This window comes from Oncorhynchus masou, chromosome 14 (assembly GCF_036934945.1).
Source record: "Oncorhynchus masou masou isolate Uvic2021 chromosome 14, UVic_Omas_1.1, whole genome shotgun sequence".
NCBI lineage: Eukaryota > Metazoa > Chordata > Actinopteri > Salmoniformes > Salmonidae > Oncorhynchus > Oncorhynchus masou.
This window is the reverse complement of record NC_088225.1, coordinates 37,916,078-37,932,390: the sequence shown is the minus strand read 5'-3', so window position 1 is coordinate 37,932,390 and position 16,313 is coordinate 37,916,078. Positions and strand designations below refer to the sequence as shown.

General features: G+C 47.4%; 1 protein-coding gene across 1 annotated transcript in view; it reads left to right on the top strand.

Moving 5' to 3' along the window:
* LOC135553794 (transmembrane protein 114-like) overlaps nucleotides 1–3,217 on the top strand; it is a 53,081-nt gene extending 49,864 nt beyond the window's left edge. Inside the window, exon 4 of the mRNA XM_064985740.1 lies at nucleotides 2,985–3,217. Coding sequence (XP_064841812.1) covers nucleotides 2,985–3,217 — 233 coding nt within the window. The remainder of the gene's footprint in view (nucleotides 1–2,984) is intronic.
* Nucleotides 3,218–16,313: the final 13,096 nt, after the last annotated feature.

The following is a 16,313-nucleotide window of genomic DNA, read 5'->3' as shown; positions in this document are numbered from 1 at the left end:
CCTGTGTCTCCCTAGTGGTCATTATGTCCCTGTGTCTCCCTAGTGGTCAGTATGTCCCTGTGTCTCCCTAGTGGTCAGTATGTCTCTGTGTCTTCCTAGTGGTCAGTATGTGTCTCCCTAGTGGTCAGTTTGTGTCTCCCTAGTGGTCAGTATGTCTCTGTGTCTCCCTAGTGGTCATTATGTCCCTGTGTCTCCCTAGTGGTCAGTATGTCCCTGTGTCTCCCTAGTGGTCAGTATGTCCCTGTGTCTCCCTAGTGGTCATTATGTCCCTGTGTCTCCCTAGTGGTCATTATGTCCCTGTGTCTCCCTAGTGGTCAGTATGTCCCTGTGTCTCCCTAGTTGTCAGTATGTCTCTGTGTCTCCCTAGTGGTCAGTATGTCTCTGTGTCTCCCTAGTGGTCAGTATGTCCCTGTGTCTCCCTAGTGGTCAGTATGTCCCTGTGTCTCCCTAGTGGTCAGTATGTGTCTCCCTAGTGGTCAGTATGTCCCTGTGTCTCCCTAGTGGTCAGTATGTGTCTCCCTAGTGGTCAGTATGTCCCTGTGTCTCCCTAGTGGTCAGTATGTGTCTCCCTAGTGGTCAGTATGTGTCTCCCTAGTGGTCAGTATGTCCCTGTGTCTCCCTAGTGGTCAGTATGTCCCTGTGTCTCCCTAGTGGTCAGTATGTCCCTGTGTCTCCCTAGTGGTCAGTATGTCCCTGTGTCTCCCTAGTGGTCAGTATGTCCCTGTGTCTCCCTAGTGGTCAGTATGTCCCTGTGTCTCCCTAGTGGTCAGTATGTCCCTGTGTCTCCCTAGTGGTCAGTATGTCCCTGTGTCTCCCTAGTGGTCAGTATGTCTCTGTGTCTCCCTAGTGGTCAGTATGTCTCTGGTTCTCCCTAGTGGTCAGTATGTCTCTGTGTCTCCCTAGTGGTCAGTATGTCTCTGTGTCTCCCTAGTGGTCAGTATGTCTCTGGTTCTCCCTAGTGGTCAGTATGTCTCTGTGTCTCCCTAGTGGTCAGTATGTCCCTGTGTCTCCCTAGTGGTCAGTATGTGTCTCCCTAGTGGTCAGTATGTGTCTCCCTGGTGGTCAGTATGTGTCTCCCTAGTGGTCAGTATGTCCCTGTGTCTCCCTAGTGGTCAGTATGTCTCTGTGTCTCCCTAGTGGTCAGTATGTGTCTCCCTGGTGGTCAGTATGTATCTCCCTAGTGGTCAGTATGTCTCTGTGTCTCCCTGGTGGTCAGTATGTGTCTCCCTGGTGGTCAGTATGTGTCTCCCTAGTGGTCAGTATGTCCCTGTGTCTCCCTAGTGGTCAGTATGTCCCTGTGTCTCCCTAGTGGTCAGTATGTCCCTGTGTCTCCCTAGTGGTCAGTATGTGTCTCCCTAGTGGTCAGTATGTCCCTGTGTCTCCCTAGTGGTCAGTATGTCCCTGTGTCTCCCTAGTGGTCAGTATGTATCTCCCTAGTGGTCAGTATGTCTCTGTGTCTCCCTGGTGGTCAGTATGTGTCTCCCTAGTGGTCAGTATGTGTCTCCCTAGTGGTCAGTATGTGTCTCCCTAGTGGTCAGTATGTCTCTGTGTCTCCCTAGTGGTCAGTATGTGTCTCCCTAGTGGTCAGTATGTCTCTGTGTCTCCCTAGTGGTCAGTATGTGTCTCCCTAGTGGTCAGTATGTGTCTCCCTAGTGGTCAGTATGTCCCTGTGTCTCCCTAGTGGTCAGTATGTGTCTCCCTAGTGGTCAGTATGTCTCTGTGTCTCCCTATTGGTCAGTATGTGTCTCCCTAGTGGTCAGTATGTCCCTGTGTCTCCCTAGTGGTCAGTATGTGTCTCCCTAGTGGTCAGTATGTCTCTGTGTCTCCCTAGTGGTCAGTATGTCTCTGTGTCTCCCTAGTGGTCAGTATGTCCCTCCCTAGTGGTCAGTATGTGTCTCCCTAGTGGTCAGTATGTCTCTCCCTAGTGGTCAGTATGTCCCTGTGTCTCCCTAGTGGTCAGTATGTGTCTCCCTAGTGGTCAGTATGTGTCTCCCTAGTGGTCAGTATGTCCCTGTGTCTCCCTAGTGGTCAGTATGTCCCTGTATCTCCCTAGTAGTCAGTATGTGTCTCCCTAGTGGTCAGTATGTGTCTCCCTAGTGGTCAGTATGTCTCTGTGTCTCCCTAGTGGTCAGTATGTGTCTCCCTAGTGGTCAGTATGTCCCTGTGTCTCCCTAGTGGTCAGTATGTGTCTCCCTAGTGGTCAGTATGTCCCTGTGTCTCCCTAGTGGTCAGTATGTCCCTGTGTCTCCCTAGTGGTCAGTATGTCCCTGTGTCTCCCTAGTGGTCAGTATGTCCCTGTGTCTCCCTAGTGGTCAGTATGTCCCTGTGTCTCCCTAGTGGTCAGTATGTGTCTCCCTAGTGGTCAGTATGTCCCTGTATCTCCCTAGTGGTCAGTACGTCCCTGTGTCTCCCTAGTGGTCATTATGTCCCTGTGTCTCCCTAGTGGTCAGTATGTGTCTCCCTAGTGGTCAGTATGTCCCTGTATCTCCCTAGTGGTCAGTATGTCCCTGTGTCTCCCTAGTGGTCAGTACGTCCCTGTGTCTCCCTAGTGGTCATTATGTCCCTGTGTCTCCCTAGTGGTCAGTATGTGTCTCCCTAGTGGTCAGTGTGTGTCTCCATAGTGGTCAGTATGTCCCTGTGTCTCCCTAGTGGTCAGTATGTCCCTGTGTCTCCCTAGTGGTCAGTATGTGTCTCCATAGTGGTCAGTATGTCCCTGTGTCTCCCTAGTGGTCAGTATGTCCCTGTGTCTCCCTAGTGGTCAGTATGTCTCTCCCTAGTGGTCAGTATGTCCCTGTCATTTGGTATTTTATCAGTAAACACACTCCTTTCCCCCATTTCTCTCCTCTCTCTCTCTCTCTCTCTCTCTCTCTCTCTCTCTCTCTCTCTCTCTCTCTCTCTCTCTCTCCTCTCCTCTCCCTCCTCCCTCCCTCCCTCCCTCCCTCCCTCCCTCCCTCCCTCCCCCCTCCCTCCCTCCCTCCCTCCAGCTCTGTCCTCACTAACAGGGGTGAGTGTGTACATGGCCTACTCTGCTGCAGTCTTCCAGGAGGCTCTGTGTCTGGCTAAGCAGATGGGGGTCAATATGGAGGGGGTCCAGATCCTGTTTGGCTGGTCTCTGGTCTTGTCCTGGATCTCTAGTGGAACACAGCTATTCACCTCTGCTGGCTTCCTGCTGGCCTGCAGAACCATCACTACACAGAGACAGGAACTGAAATTATGAGACATGGAGGGAGGGGGAGAGAGAGGAGGAGAGAGAAGCAGGAGGAGGAGAGAGAGGGAGGAGGAGAGAGAGGGAGGGGGAGAGAGAGGGAGGAGGAGAGAGAGGGAGGAGGAGAGAGAGGGAGGAGGAGAGAGAGGGAGGAGGAGAGAGAGGGAGGAGGAGAGAGAGGGAGGGGGAGAGAGAGGGAGGAGGAGAGAGAGGGAGGAGGAGAGAGAGGGAGGAAGGAGAGAGAGGGAGGAGGAAAGAGAGGGAGCGAGAGAAAAAGGAGGATGGAGGGACAAAAAAATTAAACATGTTTTCTTGAATTTTTACAATTTTGACTTTGCAGCTGGCCTATCTATGGGAAAAATCACTCCGTTCTGCCTCCAGGACAAGACTCATGACAATAAACGTTGACCTGCATCCTTGATGCAATTCAACTCGGTCCTCTCTCTTGTCTTGACATATCCATTTGATTGGTTAAGACACAAGGTGTACCTGGAGAGGATGAGTGTTCATGTAACGGGGAAAAGATCACACAGTTAAAGAGGACAATCTGTGATTGCTTCATCCATCTTCATGACACTTTTAGTGGTGGTGTGAACACTTTGCTGTTTGAACTACAGATTTCCCCTTTAAGTGTACTTGTATGGAGGAGAGGTGTCTTGATATGGCCAGGAAGGAAACACCCTTCCCTGCACCGCCTTAACTGGCTCCCAGTCAAACTACACCTCACCTTCAAGAAACTACACCTCGCCTACACCTCACCTCCTCAGTCTGGCTTTCTCCTCAGTCTGGCTTTCTCCCTTGTCTGGCTTTCTCCTCAGTCTGGCTTTCTCCTCAGTCTGGCTATCTCCTCAGTCTGGCTTTCTCTCAGTCTGGCTTTCTCCTCAGTCTGGCTTTCTCCTCAGTCTGGCTTACTCCTCAGCCTGGCTTACTCCTCAGTCTGGCTTTCTCCTCAGTCTGGCTATCTCCCTTGTCTGGCTTTCTCCTCAGTCTGGCTTTCTCCTCAGTCTGGCTATCTCCCTTGTCTGGCTTTCTCCCTTGTCTGGCTTTCTCCTCAGCCTGGCTTACTCCTCAGTCTGGCTTTCTCCTCAGTCTGGCTTTCTCCTCAGTCTGGCTTTCTCCTCAGTCTGGCTTTCTCCTCAGTCTGGCTTTCTCCTCAGTCTGGCTTTCTCCTCAGTCTGGCTTTCTCCTCAGTAAGGCTATCTCCCTTGTCTGGCTTTCTCCTCAGTCTGGCTTTCTCCTCAGTCTGGCTTTCTCCTCAGTCTGGCTTTCTCCTCAGTCTGGCTTTCTCCTCAGTCTGGCTTTCTCCTCAGTCTGGCTTTCTCCTCAGTCTGGCTATCTCCTCAGTCTGGCTTACTCCTCAGTCTGGCTATCTCCTCAGTCTGGCTTTCTCCTCAGTCTGGCTTACTCCTCAGTCTGGCTATCTCCTCAGTCTGGCTTTCTCCTCAGTCTGGCTTTCTCCTCAGTCTGGCTTTCTCCTCAGTCTGGCTTTCTCCTCAGTCTGGCTTTCTCCTCAGTCTGGCTTACTCCTCAGTCTGGCTATCTCCTCAGTCTGGCTTTCTCCTCAGTCTGGCTTTCTCCTCAGTCTGGCTTTCTCCTCAGTCTGGCTTTCTCCTCAGTCTGGCTTTCTCCTCAGTCTGGCTATCTCCTCAGTCTGGCTTACTCCTCAGTCTGGCTATCTCCTCAGTCTGGCTTTCTCCTCAGTCTGGCTTACTCCTCAGTCTGGCTATCTCCTCAGTCTGGCTTTCTCCTCAGTCTGGCTTTCTCCTCAGTCTGGCTTTCTCCTCAGTCTGGCTTTCTCCTCAGTCTGGCTTTCTCCTCAGCGTAGCCCAGCAAAGCCCAACAAAACACAGCATCATATGATGCAAAATGCAAAAAAACAAAAAGGTTTGCGTGAAATATTCCTTTTTTAAGGTAATTAAATTATATTATTTTCATTGTCTTTTTTTATCCTATATTTCATATATCCTATATCTTATATTTTCCTGGGTCTGTTTTTGCTGTAAAGTTTTTTTGGTTTTTAGAAAGGTACTTTAAATTCAGACAGAACACTGATACAATACACACATTCAGACAGAACACGGATACAATACACACATTCAGACAGAACACGGATACAATACACACATTCAGACAGAACACGGATACAATACACACATTCAGACAGAACACGGATACAATACACACATTCAGACAGAACACTGATACAATACACACATTCAGACAGAACACTGACACAATACACACATTCAGACAGAACACTGATACAATACACACATTCAGACAGAACACGGATACAATACACACATTCAGACAGAACACTGACACAATACACACATTCAGACTGAACACTGACACAATACACACATTCAGACAGAACACTGATACAATACACACATTCAGACAGAACACTGATACAATACACACATTCAGACAGAACACTGACACAATACACACATTCAGACAGAACACGGATACAATACACACATTCAGACAGAACACGGATACAATACACACATTCAGACAGAACACGGATACAATACACACATTCAGACAGAACACGGATACAATACACACATTCAGACAGAACACTGATACAATACACACATTCAGACAGAACACTGACACAATACACACATTCAGACAGAACACTGATACAATACACACATTCAGACAGAACACTGATACAATACACACATTCAGACAGAACACTGATACAATACACACATTCAGACTGAACACTGATACAAAATTTGATTTGATTTGATACACACATTCAGACTGAACATCCAGACAATGAAGAATGTCCTCTTCTAATTTATACACTCCTTTCCCCCCCGACCTCTTCCTTGCTGTTGAGTCTTTCGGTGTTTCATTGGTCCATTGTTGATATCGTCCCAAAATGTTTTGCATGTCAGAAATATTTTCCATATTTGTAACTTTCAATGTACAGATACACATATAAAATCAGATATATAGCCAGTATGATGTATTTTCTACTATATGTTGTCAGTTATTAGATGCTGGATATATGTATGTATATATGTTAGAGTCTGTAAACCTAGGTCTGTTACCTCCCTCCCTAAAAGAGGTAACCCTTACTGGAGTGGTGGATAGCAGGTGGTTTGCTACAATACTGTACTATGGGTCACTGTTAGAAATCAGACTAACTGGACTCAGTATGTCACACAGGAATGTTAGAATTCTGTTGTAACTAATGAACGGGTTGTTGAAATTACTTTATTCCTTTTTAACTAATGAACGTGCTGTTATTCAGGTTTGACGGTTGTGTTTGAAAATGTCAGATGTGTAAAAAAGACTATTCTTCAAATAAAGTTGAGTTAAATAAAAACCTAATGTTGAGAGAGAGAGAGAGAGAGAGAGAGAGAGAGAGAGAGAGAGAGAGAGAGAGAGAGAGAGAGAGAGAGAGAGAGAGAGAGAGGTCATGATCATGTGAGCTCCTGCATTTTCAGCATGTTCTCAAAAAGAGATAGATGTAGAGTTATTTAAGACTGGATTGTTTGTCAGGAACACATGCAGGATTCTACCCTCTACAACTTAACCTTCACTCCAAATCAAAACTCTAAAATCTGCAACCTGATTTTGGACGGAATTACAGAATCACCTGGAAGGCTTACAACTGCCCAAGATGATCGTTCCAATTTATATACAGTAAATGCTCTGGGAAAACAACAGAAATCTGAAAACACCACGCTGTAACGACGTTCTTCTGTTGAAGGAGGAGCGGACCAAAATGCAGCGTGGTGGTTATTCATATTTATTGTTGAAAAATGACTAGACATGAAAATACTGAAATGTACAAAAAAACAACAGACGGAAACGTGAAAAAACTATACAGCCTGTCTGGTGAAACTAAACACAGAGACAGGAACAATCACCCACCAAACACTCAAAGAATATGGCTGCCTAAATATGGTTCCCAATCAGAGACAACGATAATCACCTGACTCTGATTGAGAACCGCCTCAGGCAGCCATAGACTAACGCTAGACATCCCACAAAACTCCAAGACGAAACACACCACAATAAACCCATGTCACACCCTGGCCTGACCCAATAAATGAAGATAAACATAATACATTTTGACCAGGGCGTGACACATCCAACCTGGAACTGACTGAATAATGTTTAGTCTGAAGCCCTGTTTTATTTCAAAAAGCAAAGAAGAAAAATACATGACTTTATAAGGACTGAATGCTGAATGAAGCCTGATACAACTTCAATCAGAGATGACTTGTCAAGTGAGAGGTGTCAAAGCCCTTAAGCCCAACAATGGCAGGAGAGTCGCAGTCTACTCCAACCAAATGGAGAGGGCTTAGAAGCTGCCTCCCACAGTACCCTGTGTATGTAAAGAATGATAAGGCAAGAAAATATCACAAAATGAAGCTCCTTATGGAAAATCAAGAGACACTTTTTGCTGACTATTATAAAAATGGGAACATCAGCAACCTCATCTTCCATACAGACCATCCCCTGGCATGGCACAGTGCTATATTAACCAGACCATCCCCTGGCATGGCACAGTGCTATATTAACCAGACCATCCCCTGGCATGGCACAGTGCTATATACATTTACATTTAAGTCATTTAGCAGACGCTCTTATCCAGAGCGACTTACAAATTGGTGAATTCACCTTCTGACATCAGTGGAACAGCCACTTTACAATAGTGCATCTAAATCATTTAAGGGGGGTGAGAAGGATTGCTTTATCCTATCCTAGGTATTCCTTGAAGAGGTGGGGTTTCAGGTGTCTCCGGAAGGTGGTGATTGACTCCGCTGTCCTGGCGTCGTGAGGGAGTTTTTCCACCATTGGGGGGCCAGAGCAGCGAACAGTTTTGACTGGGCTGAGCGGGAACTGTACTTCCTCAGTGGTAGGGAGGCGAGCAGGCCAGAGGTGGATGAACGCAGTGCCCTTGTTTGGGTGTAGGGCCTGATCAGAGCCTGGAGGTACTGCGGTGCCGTTCCCCTAACAGCTCCGTAGGCAAGCACCATGGTCTTGTAGCGGATGCGAGCTTCAACTGGAAGCCAGTGGAGAGAGCGGAGGAGCGGGGTGACGTGAGAGAACTTGGGAAGGTTGAACACCAGACGGGCTGCGACGTTCTGGATGAGTTGTAGGGTTTAATGGCACAGGCAGGAGCCCAGCCAACAGCGAGTTGCAGTAATCCAGACGGGAGATGACAAGTGCCTGGATTAGGACCTGCGCCGCTTCCTGTGTGAGGCAGGGGCGTACTCTGCGGATGTTGTAGAGCATGAACCTACAGGAACGGGCCACCGCCTTGATGTTAGTTGAGAACGACAGGGTGTTGTCCAGGATCACGCCAAGGTTCTTAGCGCTCTGGGAGGAGGAAACAATGGAGTTGTCGACCGTGATGGCGAGATCATGGAACGGGCAGTCCTTCCCCGGGAGGAAGAGCAGCTCCGTCTTGCCGAGGTTCAGCTTGAGGTGGTGATCCGTCATCCACACTGATATGTCTGCCAGACATGCAGAGATGCGATTCGCCACCTGGTCATCAGAAGGGGGAAAGGAGAAGATTAGTTGTGTGTCGTCTGCATAGCAATGATAGGAGAGACCATGTGAGGTTATGACAGAGCCAAGTGACTTGGTGTATAGCGAGAATAGGAGAGGGCCTAGAACAGAGCCCTGGGGGACACCAGTGGTGAGCGCGTGGCGAGGAGACAGATTCTCGCCACGCCACCTGGTAGGAGCGACCTGTCAGGTAGGACGCAATCCAAGCGTGGGCCGCACCGGAGATGCCCAACTCGGAGAGGGTGGAGAGGAGGATCTGATGGTTCACAGTGTCGAAGGCAGCCGATAGGTCTAGAAGGATGAGAGCAGAGGGAGAGAGTTAGCTTTAGCAGTGCGGAGCGCCTCCGTGATACAGAGAAGAGCAGTCTCAGTTGAATGACTAGTCTTGAAACCTGACTGATTTGGATCAAGAAGGTCATTCTGAGAGAGATAGCGGGAGAGCTGGCCAAGGACGGCACGTTCAAGAGTTTTGGAGAGAAAAGAAAGAAGGGATACTGGTCTGTAGTTGTTGACATCGGAGGGATCGTTTGTAGGTTTTTTCAGAAGGGGTGCAACTCTCGCTCTCTTGAAGACGGAAGGGACATAGCCAGCAGTCAGGGATGAGTTGATGAGCGAGGTGAGGTAAGGGAGAAGGTCTCCGGAAATGGTCTGGAGAAGAGAGGAGGGGATAGGGTCAAGCGGGCAGGTTGTTGGGCGGCCGGCCGTCACAAGAAGCGAGATTTCATCTGGAGAGAGAGGGGAGAAAGAGGTCAGAGCACAGGGTAGGGCAGTGTGAGCAGAACCAGCGGTGTCGTTTGACTTAGCAAACGAGGATCGGATGTCGTCGAAGTCATCTGCAGAGAGGGAGGAGGGGGAGGGGGAGGAGGATTCAGGAGGGAGGAGAAGGTGGCAAAGAGCTTCCTAGGGTTAGAGGCAGATGCTTGGAATTTAGAGTGGAAGAAAGTGGCTTTAGCAGCAGAGACAGAGGAGGAAAATGTAGAGAGGAGGGAGTGAAAGGATGCCAGGTCCGCAGGGAGGCGAGTTTTCCTCCATTTCCGCTCGGCTGCCCGGAGCACTGTTCTGTGAGCTCGCAATGAGTCGTCGAGCCACGGAGGCGGGAGGGGGAGGACCGAGCCGGCCTGGAGGATAGGGGACATAGAGAGTCAAAGGATGCAGAAAGGGAAGAGAGGAGGGTTGAGGAGGCAGAATCAGGAGATAGGTTGGAGAAGGTATGAGCAGAGGGAAGAGATGATAGGATGGAAGAGGAGAGAGTAGCGGGGGAGAGAGAGCGAAGGTTGGGACGGGACGCGATACCATCCGAGTAGGGGCAGTGTGGGAAGTGTTGGATGAGAGCGAGAGGGAAAAGGATACAAGGTAGTGGTCGGAGACTTGGAGGGGAGTTGCAATGAGGTTAGTGGAAGAACAGCATCTAGTAAAGATGAGGTCGAGCGTATTGCCTGCCTTGTGAGTAGGGGGAAGGTGAGAGGGTGAGGTCAAAAGAGGAGAGGAGTGGAAAGAAGGAGGCAGAGAGGAATGAGTCAAAGGTAGACGTGGGGAGGTTAAAGTCGCCCAGGACTGTGAGAGGTGAGCCGTCCTCAGGAAAGGAGCTTATCAAGGCATCAAGCTCATTGATGAACTCTCCGAGGGAACCTGGAGGGCGATAAATGATAAGGATGTTAAGCTTGAAAGGGCTGGTAACTGTGACAGCATGGAATTCAAAGGAGGCGATAGACAGATGGGTAAGGGGAGAAAGAGAGAATGACCACTTGGGAGAGATGAGGATCCCGGTGCCACCACCCCGCTGACCAGAAGCTCTCGGGGTGTGCGAGAACACGTGGGCGGACGAAGAGAGAGCAGTAGGAGTAGCAGTGTAATCTGTGGTGATCCATGTTTCCGTCAGTGCCAAGAAGTCGAGGGACTGGAGGGAAGCATAGGCTGAGATGAACTCTGCCTTGTTGGCCGCAGATCGGCAGTTCCAGAGGCTACCGGAGACCTGGAACTCCACGTGGGTCGTGCGCGCTGGGACCACCAGATTAGGGTGGACGCGGCCACGCGGTGTGGAGCGTTTGTATGGTCTGTGCAGAGAGGAGAGAACAGGGATAGATAGACACATAGTTGACAGGCTACAGAAGAGGCTACGCTAATGCAAAGGAGATTGGAATGACAAGTGGACTACACTTATCGAATGTTCAGAACGTTAAGCTTACGTAGCAAGAATCTTATTGACTAAAATGATTGAAATGATACAGTACTGCTGGAGTAGGCTAGCTGGCAGTGGCTACGTTGTTGACACTACACTAATCAAGTCGTTCCGTCGAGTGTAATAGTTTCTACAGTGCTGCTATTCGGGGGCTAGCTGGATAGCTAGCAGTGTTGATTACGTAACGTTACGTTAAAAGAACGACAATAGCTGGCTAGCTAACCTAGAAAATCGCTCCAGACTACACAATTGTCTTAGATACAAAGACGGCTATGTAGCTAGCTAGCTACGATCAAACAAATCAAACCGTTGTACTGTAATGAAGTGAAATGAAAATGTGATACTACCTGTGGAGCGAGGCGGAATGTTGACCGGGTTGTTGAAGTTCAATTCGGAAGACGTTGGCTAGCTGTTGGCTAGCTAGCTAGCAGTGACTCCTACGTTAAGGACGACAAATAGCTGGCTAGCTAACCTCGGTAAATTAAGATAATCACTCTAAGTCTACACACTCTAAACTACACAATTACCTTGGATACGAAGACAACAAAGACAACTATGTAGCTAGCTAACACTACACTAATCGAGTCGTTGAGTGTAATAGTTTCTACAGTGCTAGTGGGCGTTAGCTAGCTGCTGTGCTAGTGGACGTTAGCTAGCTGTTTGGCAGATAGCAGTGTAGACTACGTTAGGACGACGAAATACGATAATTACGCAATTATCTTTGATACAAAGACGGCTATGTAGCTAGCTAAGAAGAAATTGCTAAGATTAGACAAATCAAACCGTCAAACCGTTGTACTATAATGAAATGTAATGAAAAGTTATACTACCTGCGGACCGAAGTGTAGATGCGACCGCTCGCTATATTAACCCACTAACCCTCTGTTAAGAGGAGGGGGAGTGTTAACGAGGGGTGGAAACTCAGGATACTAGACAACGCGGACTCAGCTAATGCAAATCTCTGTAAGTCTGGAACAGTATTGGTACAGGGCAGGATACTAGACAACGAGGAGTCTGAGTCAGCTAATATAAATCTCTGGAACAGTAATGGTACAGGGCAACCCCCAAACAGTTTCAGCTGGACGTTCACCAAATCAAAGAATTAGCCCAGGAGGAGAAGCTCTCCCTTGATAAAGATATCCCCACCCCGAGCGGGTCAGACCAGACCTCTTCATTATATAACCCCACAGACGAGCAACCCCAAGCGGAAAGTCAAACTCCCAGCACAGATTACTACTCCCTCATTGAAATGAAGGACAAATTCACCCAGCTGGAGGTAAGGCAGGTGGAGCTGGAACAGCAGGACCCGGAGAGCTGGAGGTGGAGAGAGACATATCTGCACATTGGACAGTGGTGAGACAACTTCAACAGGAGAAAGAGCAGGAGCAGAACAGAGCACTAAAGGAGAGGATCAGACTGCTGGAGGAGAGGTTAAGGGGGATGGTGTGTGACAGAGAACAGCCCACTAGAGAGGTGGCCAACCCCACAGAGAAGCCTGCAGAACAGCCCACTAGAGAGGTGGCCACCCCCACAGAGAAGCCTGCAGAACAGCCCACTAGAGAGGTGGCCAACCCCACAGAGAAGCCAGCAGAACAGCCCACCTCAGCTCCCGACAAAAGTCTCAACACCACAGCAGAGCAGTCCACCCCAGACCCTGACCAAATATGTTCCCCAATCAGAGACAACGATAAACAGCTGCCTCTGATTGGGAACCAATCTTGGCAACAATAGACATATAAACACCTAGACAATACAAAAGCCCCTAGACAATACAAAAACTACACAAACCACCCCTTGTCACACCCTGACCTAACCAAAACAATAAAGAAAATAAAGATAACGAAGGTCAGGGCGTGACTGGTGTAGGCCCTCATTGTAATAACAATTTGTTCTTAATAACTGACTTGCCAAGTTAAATAAAGGTTAAATTAAAAACGTTAAATAAATAATAATAATACAACAAGGTAGTGTTTTGAGGGTGGACTGACTGTGTTATTCGGCATTAATAGACCGGTTTTACGCACAACAACTTTCTATCCAAGCTGGGAGAGAGTGTGAAGATGGCTCAGTCATGCATATTCACATTACAATCTGCAATGTTTGAATTATTGAACAACAAATTACATTAGTGCCACCAGCCAGCAGTCTACAAATGGCAGCATTGCGACGCGTGTATAGCTTAGTGAAACGTTAGACGAGCAAATAGTTGTACCAATAAACAGTTATCCTTTAGCTAAAGCAAAGCTATGCAGTACAAACCCTGGCACTACAGATAGCCTATCATTATTCAATATGCATGCAGCCACATAGACACGTCGCAACACCATGGGACAGCGATCGATAGCCTATAGGACTACTTTGTAAGTGGCTGTCTGGCAGACACATTGGATTTTAGAGGGAGACTCCGACCTTGCCGGGGCTCAGAGAAAGTGTGGCGCGCCACTGATCACAGGTCAGAGGTTAGACGTTGTTCGAGGAGCAGAACACGGAATGGAGTTATTCGTTTTCCTCACAGATGATTGGCTTTCAAAGACAGGCACTTTGATCAGCCCAGCAGGAACACGCACGGTTAGCTAAAAATGGTCCAATCGTCTCAAAGGTGGAGAGGTGGATAGTGGAAGGAGACTAGGAGAACACGAGGAAGTAAAAGGAGACATTAATAGGTTTTCAACAAGAGAGCCTCCCTTCACCCCAAGGCCACACTACAACAGGTTTAACAACAATAGAGTCTCCCTCTACCAAGAAAATGGTTTAATCCCAGCTATATCCCACTATAACAGCTTTAACAACAAGAGAGTCTCCCTCCACCCAGAACATGGTTTAATCCCAGCTATATACCACTACAACATGTTTAACAACAAGAGAGTCTCCCTCCACCCAGAACATGGTTTAATCCCAGCTATATCCCACTATAACAGCTTTAACAACAAGAGAGTCTCCCTCCACCCAGAACATGGTTTAATCCCAGCTATATAACAGGTTTAACAACAATAGAGTCTCCCTCCACCCAGAACATGGTTTAATCCCAGCTATATCCCACTATAACAGCTTTAACAACAAGAGAGTCTCCCTCCACCCAGAACATGGTTTAATCCCAGCTATATCCCACTATAACAGCTTTAACAACAAGAGAGTCTCCCTCCACCCTGAACATGGTTTAATCCCAGCTATATAACAGGTTTAACAACAATAGAGTCTCCCCCCACCCAGAACATGGTTTAATCCCAGCAATATAACAGTTTAACAACAATAGAGTCTCCCCCCACCCAGAACATGGTTTAATCCCAGCTATATAACAGGTTTAACAACAATAGAGTCTCCCTCCACCCAGAACATGGTTTAATCCCAGCTATATCCCACTATAACAGCTTTAACAACAAGAGAGTCTCCCTCCACCCAGAACATGGTTTAATCCCAGCTATATCCCACTATAACAGCTTTAACAACAATAGAGTCTCCCCCCACCCAGAACATGGTTTAATCCCAGCAATATAACAGTTTAACAACAATAGAGTCTCCCCCCACCCAGAACATGGTTTAATCCCAGCTATATAACAGGTTTAACAACAATAGAGTCTCCCTCCACCCAGAACATGGTTTAATCCCAGCTATATCCCACTATAACAGCTTTAACAACAAGAGAGTCTCCCTTCACCCAGAACATGGTTTAATCCCAGCTATATAACAGGTTTAACAACAAGAGAGTCTCCCCCCACCCAGAACATGGTTTAATCCCAGCTATATAACAGGTTTAACAACAATAGAGTCTCCCCCCACCCAGAACATGGTTTAATCCCAGCTATATAACAGGTTTAACAACAAGAGAGTCTCACACCACCCAGATCATGGTTTAATCCCAGCTATATCCCACTATAACAGCTTTAACAACAAGAGAGTCTCCCTCCACCCAGAACATGGTTTAATCCCAGCTATATCCCACTATAACAGCTTTAACAACAAGAGAGTCTCCCTTCACCCAGAACATGGTTTAATCCCAGCTATATAACAGGTTTAACAACAATAGAGTCTCCCTCTACCAAGAACATGGTTTAATCCCAGCTATATCCCACTATAACAGCTTTAACAACAAGAGAGTCTCCCTCCACCCAGAACATGGTTTAATCCCAGCTATATCCCACTATAACAGCTTTAACAACAAGAGAGTCTCCCTCCACTCAGAACATGGTTTAATCCCAGCTATATCCCACTATAACAGGTTTAACAACAAGAGAGTCTCCCCCCACCCAGAACATGGTTTAATCCCAGCTATATAACAGGTTTAACAACAATAGAGTCTCCCTCCACCCAGAACATGGTTTAATCCCAGCTATATCCCACTATAACAGCTTTAACAACAAGAGAGTCTCCCTCCACCCAGAACATGGTTTAATCCCAGCTATATCCCACTATAACAGGTTTAACAACAATAGTCTCCCTCCACCCAGAACATGGTTTAATCCCAGCTATATCCCACTATAACAGCTTTAACAACAAGAGAGTCTCCCTTCACCCAGAACATGGTTTAATCCCAGCTATATCCCACCATAACAGCTTTAACATCAAGAGAGTCTCCCTTCACCCAGAACATGGTTTAATCCCAGCTATATCCCACCATAACAGCTTTAACATCAAGAGAGTCTCCCCCCACCCGGAACATGGTTTAATCCCAGCTATATAACAGGTTTAACAACAATAGAGTCTCCCTCCACCCAGAACATGGTTTAATCCCAGCTATATCCCACTATAACAGCTTTAACAACAAGAGAGTCTCCCTCCACCCAGAACATGGTTTAATCCCAGCTATATCCCACTATAACAGCTTTAACAACAAGAGAGTCTCCCTCCACTCAGAACATGGTTTAATCCCAGCTATATCCCACTATAACAGCTTTAACAACAAGAGAGTCTCCCTCCACCCAGAACATGGTTTAATCCCAGCTATATAACAGGTTTAACAACAATAGAGTCTCCCTCTACCAAGAACATGGTTTAATCCCAGTTTATATAACAGCTTTAACAACAAGAGAGTCTCCCTCCACCCAGAACATGGTTTAATCCCAGTTTATATAACAGCTTTAACAACAAGAGAGTCTCCCTTCACCCAGAACATGGTTTAATCCCAGTTTATATAACAGGTTTAACAACAAGAGAGTCTCCCTCCACCCAGAACATGGTTTAATCCCAGCTATATCCCACTATAACAGCTTTAACAACAAGAGAGTCTCCCTCTACCAAGAACATGGTTTAATCCCAGCTATATAAACGGTTTAACAACAAGAGAGTCTCCCCCCACCAAGAACATGGTTTAATCCCAGCTATATCCCACTATAACAGCTTTAACAACAAGAGAGTCTCCCTCCACCCAGAACATGGTTTAATCCC